This window comes from Penicillium chermesinum (assembly GCF_028974085.1).
Source record: "Penicillium chermesinum strain IBT 19713 chromosome Unknown utg000002l:1.0-5270490.0:1.0-5274688.0, whole genome shotgun sequence".
In the NCBI taxonomy this organism is placed as follows: domain Eukaryota; kingdom Fungi; phylum Ascomycota; class Eurotiomycetes; order Eurotiales; family Aspergillaceae; genus Penicillium; species Penicillium chermesinum.
Window position 1 is genome coordinate 1,326,741 of NW_026695312.1, and position 12,424 is coordinate 1,339,164.

Genomic DNA, 12,424 nt, shown 5'->3' on the forward strand with positions numbered 1-12,424 from the left:
TCCTTGCACCTGCTGAGACTGGGGTTGCCCAGCTATGTCTTCCGCTCATCGATACCGGAACCCCAGCAGAGATAATGCAGCTAACCCCCATTTTTGCCAGGCCAGAAATGCCCCCGGCAAAGCAGCCAATATTAAATACCCAAGCAACACAGTGACACAAGATGTGATCGCTAGGACTCACCGTGGAATTGGCCCCGTACTTCTACCCTCCCATCATGGCCCCTCGTATTCACATCAAACAACCCGAGACTCGCACCGAATCATGCCAACTCGAGATCCTCGTGGTCGGCGCTGGCCTTGCAGGCCTTGGAGCCGCGATTAGCTGCGCCTTGTCCGGCCACAAAGTGCACATACTTGAAGCGGCAAAGGAGATCAAAGAGGTTGGTGCGGGGATCCAGGTGCTGCCGAACAGCTCACGGGTTCTTCAGCATTGGGGCTTGGAGGAAGCCCTAACCCCGTACATGACGAACCCGAGTGTGTGCAACTTCAACGGCTGGAAAGGGAACAAGATTTCGTTCTTGGATTTTGCCGCCTCGGAGAAGGACTACCCTGGGACATGGTACCGGGATTTCCATCGCGCAGACCTCCAGCGCTGTCTCGTGGATCGGGCCTTGGAGCTGGGTGTCAAAATGACGTGCGGCGCGCGCATTGTCACTGTGCGAGTCAGCTCAGACGAGACAACTGCAACAGCTGTCGCAGCTGACGGGAGAGAATGGTGCGGTGATCTCGTCGTGGGAGCCGACGGGGTGTTTGGTAGCTTGACAGAAGAGTTGCTCGGGCGCAGTGATCCTCCAGTTAAGACTGGAGATCTTGCATACCGCTTGCTTCTGTCTACGGAAGAGATGCGCAAGGATCCTGAACTTGCGCCGTTCGTGAACCAGCCCCAAGTGAATTACTGGCTGGGCCCAGATGCACATGCTGGTATGCGTAAAATCCACTCTCCCATACATTGTACTAACGGAACAGTCAACTATGTTCTTCGCGGGGGAGATCTCTTCAACATGGTTCTCCTAGTGCCAGATGATATCCCCGAAGAGTCGCTCGCTACCACTATCAAAGGAAATGTCGAGGAAATGTGTGCCCTGTTCAAGGGCTGGGACCCAAGGTGGGTGAGAACGTTCTGTGCATTGCTGAAAGATATACCCGATTTCTCACAAAAAGAGCCAGAATCGAAAGGTTACTGAAGCTTTGTGAGTCAGTCCAAAAGTGGCGCTTGTGCATCCGATTCGGCGATTTCGACTGGAGCCATCCATCGGGAGCATGGATTATGCTGGGTGACGCAGTACACTCTACTTTGCCATATCTCGCTTCGGGGTAAGTATACGGTGTGGCCTCTTCACTAAAACATCTTATTCTAAACTGCTTAGAGCGGGTATGGCCTTCGAAGACGGAGCGGTTCTGGGCGAATGTCTGTCCCGACTCCCTGATAATCCATACACTACAAAACATTCTCCCGACTTCCTGGCAGCCAAACGACACGCTCTATCTGTATTTCAGAAATGTCGGAAGCAGCGAACCAAGATGGTGGTTGAACGAGGGAACATTCAACAGTACCTATACCACCTCCACGACGGACCGGAGCAAGAAGAAAGAGATCGTAAAATGCAGATGGTTCCCACGCCAGAAGGAGAAGCTTTAGCCTGGCGCGATCCTGGTCTAGCACCGAAGCTGCTGGGATACGATCATATCGCAGACGTAAACTTCCCTCCTCTATTGATATCTGCCATGACTAACAAGACTTAAGGTTGACCGATGCTGGGGAGCTGCACAAAGCAGCGAGGTGATAGAGTCTCGACTGTAGAGCTCCGCCAAGGAGATGTACAATGAAAAAAAAAAAATTCAATTTATGATCTGCTTTGCTTGCTAGTGTCAACACTCCGCTTATCGCAGTAGTGGTTCCGGTTATCGTAGCGCGGCTTCATCGGGCCCCCATTCTTGTCTGTGGCGTAAACGGTTCCAAAGTACAAGGGAAACAGGCTTATCAACAGAGTACTCCCGCACTTCCCCATCCTTGAAACTGCCAAGAGCTTCGGAAGTCCCCGCACAATGCGTTATATATCAATTGTAATCAGAAGGCCGTCAGTCGGGCCCCGGCAGGCACCGCAAAGCCTAGCACCAGTCGCATCCGATATCCCATTCAATCACTATGTGGCGGATGTTCAATTGGTCCACCACGCAGCCAGATAAGACTACACCAAGAGGTCTACCCTCGTCGTGGTATCGCTCTGAAGCAATGTACCAGCTGGAAAGGCGCGCCATATTCTCCAAGAGATGGCTTCTCCTGACCCATTCCAGCCGATTCGCTAAGCCAGGCGACTACCTGTCGTTCACTGTTGCCAACCTGTCATTCTTTCTCGTCCAAGATCGCGAAGGGAAGATCAATGGATTCCATAATATATGTCGACATCGCGCATTCCCCGTTGTCCAGGCTCGCTCTGGGTCGAGCTCTATCCTAAGCTGTAAATACCATGGCTGGTCGTACGGCTTGAAGGGGAACCTTGCGAAAGCGCCCCGCTTTGACGCAGTTCCGGAATTCGACAAGAGCCAACAAGGGCTCCTCCCTATCCATGTCCATATCGATAAGGCCGGATTTGTCTGGGTCAACCTGCAGGCAGGCGAGCCTGACGTGAAATGGGAAGACGAGTACAAACGAATCGACGAGCAGCCCCGAATGCAGGAGTTCGATTTTGCCGGCGAATATACCTTCGACCATTACTGGGAGATGGATGTGGAGGCGAACTGGAAAGGGCTCATCGAGAATTATAACGAATGCTACCACTGCGCAACGTCTCATCCGCTGATCAGTGGGGTGTCGGATCTACCGCGGTATCGAGTCGAGCCCAATGCGGGATACATGGAGCATCATATTTTTAATAAGGAGCAGGTTGATAGCCAATTTCGGCGGGCTATTACATACTTCTTTCCTACGACTTCTATTACAGTAACGTGAGTTTTGGACTCGAGTTCAGGGACTGCTTGCGGCGGCTAACGGTTGCATAGCGACAAGTTCTTCTATATCCAGCGTATGATCCCGTTGACTGCTACCACGAGTAAAGTTGAAAATGAAGTATACCGGCATAGAGATGCTACCGATGAGGAATTTGAAAATATCAATGCTTTCTACCGCCAGGTCCTGGATGAAGATAGGGAGCTTTGTGTTGGGACGCAGGAGAATTTGAATGGGGGTGTGTTCACGAATGGAGAGTTGCATCCGAGCAAGGAAAAGGTGCGGCTCCTGGAGAATATGGTAAAAGCATAACTGACTGAAAACCACAGGGCCCAATCTATTTCCAAAGTAGGGTCCGGGAAATGGTTATGGAGCATCGGACGAAAGAAGAGCAGCAGGGGGGGCCTGGAAATCTGGCCAGCTGCGCCGAGGCTGCCTCATAGTATGATGCAAAGGTTTGTCGAAGAGGAACAGTTTTGCTCCAAGCTGGAGGCTGCGAGTTGCATGAGCAAACAGGAGCTTGCTTGGTAACACCTCTGACTTCAATTAGTACTACAATGTAAATTGCGTGCAGGTGCATTTGACCAGACAGTCCTCTGTTGCCTTTATTTGACTGATCCACCTGACGTTGGCAGTCCAAATTTACGATCAAAAGAGAGACGTGCTATAAGCACAAGGTTGAAACCAAAGGAGCCCGTCTATAGGGCACTAAATACAGTAGCTTGCACAGTCGTCTCGCGTCCTTATAGTTATTCTTCCTTTCTTAAGCTCCACTTCCTAGATAGCTTTGACTTTATATAGCTAGCCCCTCATCTATTCTTCTCTTATAATACATATAATCACAAACCATTTGTCTTCATTCTACTGACCGCCTCTAGTTTCTTTTCTGCGAGGGTTCCTAAGGGCATGAAGTGTAAATAAGTTGGTTTTGTTCGTTGAAATAACCTACATAAGTCCTAGATCTGCAATATATTTTGACAAAGGCTCGCTATCAGAGCTCCGGAGTGCCACCTGCAGGACCCTGCTACTGACATCGAATCCGTGAACAGCAGGTGCTCAAATTGTAAAAATAACCAAGCTCGATAGGAAGAAAAAATATGAGATACTCCGGACGACAACTATTTGGAAAGCTGACCTTCCACTAATCAGAAGCCCCGATTCCCACATTCTCTCTCATCCTCATCGAGCACGGAGAGCAAGATGGGAAGCTCTTCTATATACTCTCGAACTGGGTAAACAGCTTCAAGTTTTGGAGCATACGCTGAGATGCCAGTCGATCTGGATGTTCCTCATCAAGCGCTCCCTGGCGCACTTCAACCACATGCTCAAATAGCTGGATGGCCTGTTCAGCTTGCCCATTCAATCTATACGTCCGTGCAAGCTCGTACTGAGACACCAGTCGAAATGGGTGCTCTTCGTCAAAAATCCTGCTGTACACCATAACCACATGCTCAAGGAGCTCTATTGCCTGTTTTAGTTGCCTGGTGGATCTATATGCCACGGCGAGTTCATGCTGAGATACTAGTCGAGAGGGATCTTCTTCATCAAGCGTTCTTTCTTCCACTGCGACCACATGCTCCAGCAGCTTGACAGCCTCTTGGTTCTGTCTATTGGATCTATATATGCGCGCAAGTTCGTGCTGGGATGCTAGTATCGAGGGATGTTCTTCATCAAGAGTCCTTCTAAGCACTGCAGCTTCGTGCTTAACTAGCGCCACGGCCTGTTTTATCTGCCCGTTGGATCTATATACCCGTGCGAGTTCGTGCTGAGATGCTAACCGAGAGGGATGTTCTTCATCAAGAGTTCTCTTATGTACTGTAGTTATGTGCTCAAACAGCTCCACGGCCTGTTTGAACTGACCGTTGAATTCATATGCCCGCGCGAGGTTGCGCTGAGACGCCAGTCGAGAGGGATGTTCTTCATCAAAGAGGCTTTGATTCCGTATGTATACCTCGTGAAAAGAATTGATAGCTTCTTTCGCTCGGCCGTCAGCTAGGATACAATTTCCGACCTTGGTGAGTAAGCTATATCTCTCACTCATATCTTTGTTTTCCTCTCTTCTGAGAACTTGAAGAGCGTGTGGCATGTACCGCCTCCAAATCTTCCGTTCAGTATGTTCATCGGATGGAAAACACCGATTCATTCGTTGTGTTATAGTCGCAATGGTCTGTGGTGTTTTCTTTGCCTCGGCTATCCATATCCGTGTTGATAGCTGTACCAGGCTGTGCATATCGAAGATGCCCGGTTGATCTCTCCTAGCCAGAAATCCATAGCTACATAGTGTGCCAACTGCAAACTCCATCTCTTCTTCCGAAGTCAGGATAGGGAGGATAGATTGTGGGATTGCCTTGGGTTCAAGAAATGACATGAATTCCAACAAACTCGCCGCCGAGGGATCAGAGTTCTTGATCTGATTGAATGAGACTAGCCATGTGGCAGTCACTGCATTTGGCATTTTGCGGTAGCGGGTACTATCACGGAAGTCCCTGCTTACCAGACGCATCCGATCCATCTCTGTTTTGTGCATCAGCTCGAGGTACCGGGTGGTTGTTGCATTATTTCGTGATATATAGTACGCCGCCTGTGCGATAGCTAGAGGTAGCAAGTCTAGCTCTTCAAGTAGTTTTGTGGTAGATTCCTGGTCACGTAGTGACTCTGCTTGAACAATCTTGCTAAGAAAAGCGATGCCTTCCTCGATTGTCATTTTTCGAAGCTCAACAATATCCTTTTTTGCAAAAGATACCGCCACCTCGCGAGAACGAGTGGTGAGCAACGTAATGCCTTTCTCGCTAGAAGGGAAATACTGATAAAGCTCGTCGAACAGCAAATCCAGGTCATCCACGTTATCGACAATGAAAAGCCACTTTCCAGCTTTATCAGAGCCGAGTAGTCGCTGTACCGATTCCATCACACTTTCATTGTCTGAATTCTGATGGATTTGAAATGCTTTCGCGATTTGCCAACAGGCTTGCTCAAAACTCTCGAGACTCAGGGCGGGAGCCCAGAAGATAGAGCAGTCCGGTACCTGTGATTTCACCCAGCGGGCAAGCTCCAGCGCGACCTGGGTTTTGCCAATTCCACCAAGCCCGAATAGGGCTATTTTCTGCGTTTGCGGCTGGGAACATAGCTTCTGTTGGAGTTCTTCCAGAACAGATTCACGACCAGTGAAATGTTCACTTCTCAAGGATGGGATAATATAGTGGGGCATAGATTGATCGCCTGAGAAACGTTAGTGAGTCTAATCTTGGAGTCCAGTGTTTCAGTGAACTCACGACGCTTAGTATTTTCTCCTTTCATTCCTCCACCTCCCATGTAGAAGTGGTTAATGACAGAGCCGTTGTTCGCACCCATTTGGAGCCCCGAATTCGAACCCTCAAACGCATTGGTGGACGCCATGCTCGCCAGGGGAGTCAAATTCATCCCTTTGACCGTGAAAAGAACCCCCCTAGTACCAGCTTCGTTTGTGAAGTGACCGCAAGCTGGAAATTCGACTACTCAACAGGATCGCCGTGAGGGCGATGGGGTTATTGAGGAATGATTACGACCGGAGCCGCTTTGCTATCAGCCTCAGACATCAGGGGGAGCTGCCATATCTAAGCCCCGCATCAGCGAACGAGGCAACTCGACGAATCATGCACGAGGATCTCAAACTGCATGAGGGATTTCCTGCTATTGGCGACTACGGTGTGACTCCGGACCAGCAGAACCAACCAGGGCTCTGCACAGCGAGGCTCAAGCTAGATCGTCGAACAGAATGAGAATAGGCTTCTTACAACTGAACAATTATTGATCGAGCTGGTCGTCTACACCGAAACAGTTCTCGTCCCCCGGCAACATCGGATAAACCGGACCAACCCTCTCAGATTCAACAAACATCGCCCCACCATTGCGATTCCAACCCCGCTCGATTTCACTCCATTTTTACTCCAACCCTCGACGTCCATAAAGCTCCGACCTACCTAATGCTCCGTGGGGTACGAACTGCAGATCCAGCCCCCCCCCGAGCCTAGCGAACAGCACGACCTAGTGCATGCCAAAGATACCCTTTATACTTCTCAGGTTGAGACATCACATCGTCGCCTGGAACCTATCTCTATGGCTGCCCAACCATTAACGGGACTTTCCTCCGACGCCGACAAGCTCCACCCGTCGCTCGAAAGTCCCTCGCTTTCTAACCCGGACAGCCGCCAGAGTCCCTGGTCGCTCAGACGGCTGCTGAGCGGGCGCGGGAGCCGCAGATATCGTGTCTTGGAGCGAGAGCCGAATCGGCTGCGGAAACGTGTCCGGGAAAACGAAGAGGGCTAAGGGGGAACCAACTCAGCAAGAAGGGGTTCATACCGCCACTTTGGGGGGAAGACGAGTAGGGTCGAATTGCCCTCGCATGAGTGGTTCATTTGATTTGCTGCGGCATGGCGACTACGTTCCTTTTTCTTTTTTAACCCCTCGCTTTTTCTGTTCTCCCTCTGGCTTTGGGGGTTGGGCTCTCGCGATTTGTTTTCAGCTGGGCTTTCTACTTGGGATTCGGCTATGTCTATCGCGGATTGGGATGGTGTGCATTATGGTTGGCGTTTGAAACTTAAAAGTCTCGGAGCAAGGATGTGCTGGCGACATTGGAAGGCGCTGTGTATCCGGATCCGTTGGCAGGAATGGTGCTTTTATCTCGGAATCAAGTCTTTGCCACTGCATTGTAGGGATTGGCGTGGCGCGGTGTGAATGGCGCGGTGCGCCACATTCCGGATGAGACAAACACAACCCCTAGTCACCGCCAGAAGGAAGATCCTTCGCGAGCCGACGGGAACAGAGGCTAGAGCCCGGGCCCCACGGTCGCTTCATTGGGTATAAGGTCTAGGAAGTGGTTTGAAGTATCTCGGCTCGCGGAAATCCCTCGGCACTGAGAGGGAAAGGAAGACACGGTGATCAGGCGTGCAGACCACGTCTATTCCATTTTGCCGAAGTTCATCCCTCTCGAAGTTGAAAACCAACTGTCTCGGCAAAAAGCGGGGAGAAAAGCCCTTGCCCACTGGACATCCAGAGCGAAAGACCAAAAACGGGCGCTGTGGAACAGTCGAAAGCACATGATAGGGACGTGAGCTCTGATTTAATTGTATTTTATTCCGTCTTGTAATCCCTTGCTATTGGAAGCTAATAGGCCCTTGGTGACCGGTTATCAGGACACGAACTTTGAGATAATGACTCCACGATCGCAGGTGTAAGACGAGCCAATTTTTGGTCCTTGGGTCCCGCGCTAGTGGAGAAGAGATTTCCTGTATGGAAAACAATAGTGCGAAGGTCGAACCCATCGGCGATCTTCCCCATGTGGGCAGATGGAGACCCAAAGAGCCCAGACTTGCAGACCTGGGAGCGGGAGAATCGCTCTGGAAAAGCGGTTCCAGGGAAACGAAATCCGCGCCGCTGATGACACACGCGTACGGTCTGCCCGACCAAATCGGCCTTTTTCTGCGGATCGGACTCCACCGCAAGGGTTACTAACAAGCAAAAGGCTGGACGAATCGGCAGTCCCTCAGGTGCAGGGGCGGAACAGCAAAACAGCAAAACAGCAGAACCGCAGAACAGCAGAGCAGCAGAACAGCAGGCAGGACCGCCTGCATGAATCCTACTCAGGCCACCCCTCGGTTGGCCTGTTGGTAATCTGTGTAGACCGCGGGATGGGGAAGCCTTTTTTGACATGCGTAAGACGGGCTCCATGGCGGGTGTCAACCCAAGGAATGGCCTCCCAGACGGATCCACCGGGCGCCCAACGGCCACGAGACAAGATCACGAGACGCCTCCATGCTGAAGGGGATATCCAGTGTGGCATACAGCAGGTGTGCAGGATAATAGGAGGATGTCGAGAAACTTTCGACATGCGGGCGCTTCCGTTATGCATGGCCATCGTTGGGTGCATGTCCATTCACGGTGCCCGAGTGGAGAATCTTCACCTTTTCCTCCCCTACCGAGACCCGATTTCTAATTTGCAGTGTCCAATTTCCATCTCATCAGTGACGTTGGTTGTTTTTTTCCCGCCTCTGTTGGCCCTGGGCTCGTGCTCCGGAGGATCGATGAGAACCGGAGCAGATCCGAGCAGCTACGCATCGCGGGAGCCGTAAACAAAGGTACCAGGTACCAGAAACATGTACGACGGTCTCATCTGTATCTGTAAGTTTATCGAGGGCCAACCTATAACAGGCCAGCCTGCTGGGCACCATCAACAGTGTGTTGATAGAGGGCGTAAATTAAACTGAAACCAAATCTCCCCAATCACTCCAGAAATGCCAAGTGGATTTATTTTTAGAGGGAAATCAAAACACTCGCTAGTCCCGAAGGGAGTAGGAAAAAATGGTGCCTACAAGTCCAGATCGCGGCCGACCTTTACATTGGATTCCCTTTTTTTAAAAAAAAATTTCTTTTTACACGTCCACGGCCTTCGAATCCGCCTCCAAGGGCGTCTGTACGTGCGCCTAAAGTACTTGCTCCCCCCCTTTACCTTATTTGCTCGCCCCCCCCCCCCCTCTCTCTCTCTCCACCCTTCGACTCTTTTCCCAATCCTTCTTCTTCCCCCTAAACTTAAAACCCACTTAATGACGCCGGTGGCCCTGGTCCTCCGCTTCCACTCGCTCAATACTCTGTAGTCCTTTCCCGGGTCTCCACTTCGCTTTACGCCGCTTTACTTCACTTCGCCTTTTCTTATTATCCTCCATGTGTCCAGTCCAACCCGCGTGCATTCCACCCATCCTCAACCTTTGACTGGCCGCGAAGCCGCTCTCGACTGCGCGCCATGGCTATATGGCCATTTGGCCGTCGGAACAAGCGGCACACGATCCAGGTCAGCCCGGAGGACGTCGACACGCTTCAGGCGTCCTTCGTGGAGCCTACGCTGGTCCGCAAATCTTCCCGTCGGTCTCCCAAGCGTCACAGCAACCGTGCGTCGCATAGCGGTGACGGTGCATCGAGCCCTCGTGGTGTGTCGCGCTCCATATCCCAACGCGCCGTTTCCTCCCACGAATCTTCCCACGAGCCCGCCGCGCAAATCGAGCCCATGCATAACACCGAGCCCCGCCCTCGACGACCACTGTCGGAAGTCGAATCGTTATTCAGAAACCAACCTCAAAATGGACCCAAGAAACTTAGACGCCGACTCAGCAAGCGCAAAGCGCATGAAATCATGCGCGAACGAGAGATCAAAGCTCTGTCATCGACGCCGATCGATATTCCCTACGGATTTGATCACCCACGTCGACGAACCGGCCGACGCGTCGACCGCTACCATTCTGATATCAGCTTATCGAACCGAGACTCAATCGCTTCCTCCCTGTCCGATTCTTCCGATAACTATACGTTTAAGGTGAATGGTTTTGCCCAGCTAACCCCTCGACCCGTGGTTCGGTACGTGGAAGCCCGGCCCCCGGCCGTCAGAAGCAACACCGCCCTTCCTGCCGGCCAAATAAACAAAGAGAAACTCCAGAGCCACCCCGCGTCGCAGGAAGACCTGTACTTCTCCAAGCGACGCATCAACGAGCTCGCCGATTCCTTGGATGCAAGCTCTCTACGCGAGTTGATGGAGCGGGATCGCCGACGTCGCGAAAAGCAACAACTTCTCGAGCAAGAGAAGCTGCGGCGCAAGTTACAAGACCGAGCAGATGCGCAACGAGCCGAGGAGGCACGCCGAGCGGCCGAAGAAGCCCAGAAGGCAGCGGGTGAGCAGAATGATGTTGAGCCCACGGGGGACGACGTCATTATGGAACGTGAGGAGGAGCACATGGAGCAGAACGTGGAGGAACCACCGGCCCCGTCAGCCGGCGAAGCACGAGATGACTCCAAACAGACGGATGGCGTCGACTCTATGGAGGAAAGCGCTCGTGTTATCGGCAACATTGACGATAGCTCCCTTCGTGCGCCTCAACTCCACAGCCAGCCAAGCTTCGCGCCTTCGCAGGATATGGCTACCTCACGTACCACCCTCTCGCCAACTCACTCTCTCCGCCATGGAATCAGTAGTCCTAGCCATTCTCAAACATTCGGAATGGGCTCCGTCTCTGACCTCTCCGAGCGCCGTCCGTCCGACACCAGCGGTCGTCGCGCGAACGGAAATACCATTACCTCCCTTTTCCGCCGCGGCTCATCCCGGCTCAAGAAACGATACCGTGAGCGTTTCCACGACTCTAGCCCGGAGCCCTCCACCAAAAATCCCTCGCATGAATCCTTCTGCCGCATACAAACACAATCTTCACCCCCTCCCACTGCCTCGATCATCCCGCCACGAGCCTTCATCCCAACCGGAACGTTGAAGCGTTCGCGTTCCAAATTCACCGAACACTTTGGCGATGAACCCATGTCGCCTCCCGACTCGCGTCTGCAGTCGCCAGATATCCCCGAAGAGGTCCCCGAGTCGTCCTTAGAGCAGGAACAGCCGAGCACCTTCCTGCACGGCCCAACACCGACCACCAGTGTTGACATCACTAGCCCCCGTCATCGGCGCCATCAATCTTGGACCGAAAGCGTCGATGCCGAATCAGACCACGTTCCTCTGTCACAATCTCTCGCCTCTATTGATTCGGAAGGATCCTGGATGTCTGGCCAGTTCTTCCGTCGCATGAACAAGACCAGCAGCCCGGTCCGAACCACCATGGATTCATTTGCATCTGCCGAGGGTGCTGTTGGATCCGTCGACGGAAGCCGTCACTCGATCGATTCCCATGCTACTGGTAGCCATGGTCCTGAAGAGACCGAGCAAGAGAAGGAGAATGATGAGAGATGGCATCACGACGTGGGTCGCCGTCCCGTCCTCGTCACCCCCACATCTCGCCCAAAATCCGGCCACGCTATACCGAAGACCGTTCCCTCTCTCTCTCCCATCTCTGCCGAGGACGACACTATCTCCGAGGAGGATGGACCTCGTTCTGATGAAGCGTCGTCTCCTCAGCCCCAGCGAGTGGCTAGTATGCATGGTGTCATTGACCATGTCTAGAAGTCGCAGCACAGAAGATCTGTACTCATGTTTTCGATGTTTTCGATGTTTTTTTTTTTTCAATCCGGGGCTTTCCAACCCCACCCACGCTCCTTAGCCTTTCTTTTGTCTTTTGTCTGGTCACCCCGTCGACTGATTTCCTTTGTTAGAACATGCTACGTGCCCTCGAAAGCTCCCCCACCGACACTCCTTCGACGTTTGATGTGCGATACCAGATCTTCTCCGCTACTTCATGACTTGTGATTTGCCCTGCTGACGACTCTTCCAACCTTGTGTTTTCTCCCTCTACTACTTTGCTGTGCTGGCTGTGCTAGCCTTGCTGATTCAACCTGTTTGACTATTTGATACCCCCCGTTCGATTCCCATGATGCCCACCATGTTTAGATCCTTACACACAACTGTTGCATGTTTCACCAGCTTTTCCTCGGTCTAGATCTGACGGCCCCTTCATTTCAATGCATAATCTGCATGGTACCTTGATGGTATTCTGTCTGCTGGTTCTCAGACGGAGG

The 12,424-nt window shown here is 52.1% G+C and overlaps 7 protein-coding genes across 7 annotated transcripts; 5 read left to right on the forward strand and 2 right to left on the reverse strand.

Annotated features, from left to right (window-relative positions):
• Positions 1-215: 215 nt before the first annotated feature.
• N7468_001293 (uncharacterized protein) lies at positions 216-1,801 on the forward strand (the record flags this gene model as incomplete). The annotated part of the gene is made up of 5 exons (XM_058470590.1): positions 216-921; positions 967-1,105; positions 1,162-1,314; positions 1,368-1,695; positions 1,745-1,801. 5 exons carry the CDS (start codon positions 216-218, stop codon positions 1,799-1,801), a joined length of 1,383 nt encoding a protein of 460 aa, XP_058333731.1.
• Positions 1,802-2,146: 345 nt separating this feature from the next.
• On the forward strand, positions 2,147-3,390 carry N7468_001294 (aromatic ring-hydroxylating oxygenase subunit alpha; the record flags this gene model as incomplete). Its single annotated transcript, XM_058470591.1, has 3 exons — positions 2,147-2,946; positions 3,001-3,226; positions 3,277-3,390. The coding sequence occupies 3 exons, from the start codon at positions 2,147-2,149 to the stop codon at positions 3,388-3,390; spliced, it is 1,140 nt and encodes a 379-aa protein (XP_058333732.1).
• Positions 3,391-4,160: 770 nt separating this feature from the next.
• Positions 4,161-6,155, reverse strand: N7468_001295 (uncharacterized protein; the record flags this gene model as incomplete). Its single annotated transcript, XM_058470592.1, has 1 exon — positions 4,161-6,155. The coding sequence occupies one exon, from the start codon at positions 6,153-6,155 to the stop codon at positions 4,161-4,163; it is 1,995 nt and encodes a 664-aa protein (XP_058333733.1).
• A 310-nt stretch (positions 6,156-6,465) lies between these two features.
• N7468_001296 (uncharacterized protein) lies at positions 6,466-6,705 on the forward strand (the record flags this gene model as incomplete). Its single annotated transcript, XM_058470593.1, has 1 exon — positions 6,466-6,705. One exon carries the CDS (start codon positions 6,466-6,468, stop codon positions 6,703-6,705), a length of 240 nt encoding a protein of 79 aa, XP_058333734.1.
• Positions 6,706-7,042: 337 nt separating this feature from the next.
• N7468_001297 (uncharacterized protein) lies at positions 7,043-7,252 on the forward strand (the record flags this gene model as incomplete). The annotated part of the gene is made up of 1 exon (XM_058470594.1): positions 7,043-7,252. One exon carries the CDS (start codon positions 7,043-7,045, stop codon positions 7,250-7,252), a length of 210 nt encoding a protein of 69 aa, XP_058333735.1.
• Positions 7,253-8,089: 837 nt separating this feature from the next.
• N7468_001298 (uncharacterized protein) lies at positions 8,090-8,653 on the reverse strand (the record flags this gene model as incomplete). Its single annotated transcript, XM_058470595.1, has 1 exon — positions 8,090-8,653. The coding sequence occupies one exon, from the start codon at positions 8,651-8,653 to the stop codon at positions 8,090-8,092; it is 564 nt and encodes a 187-aa protein (XP_058333736.1).
• A 1,069-nt stretch (positions 8,654-9,722) lies between these two features.
• On the forward strand, positions 9,723-11,912 carry N7468_001299 (uncharacterized protein; the record flags this gene model as incomplete). The annotated part of the gene is made up of 1 exon (XM_058470596.1): positions 9,723-11,912. The coding sequence occupies one exon, from the start codon at positions 9,723-9,725 to the stop codon at positions 11,910-11,912; it is 2,190 nt and encodes a 729-aa protein (XP_058333737.1).
• Between the last annotated feature and the right edge of the window lie 512 nt (positions 11,913-12,424).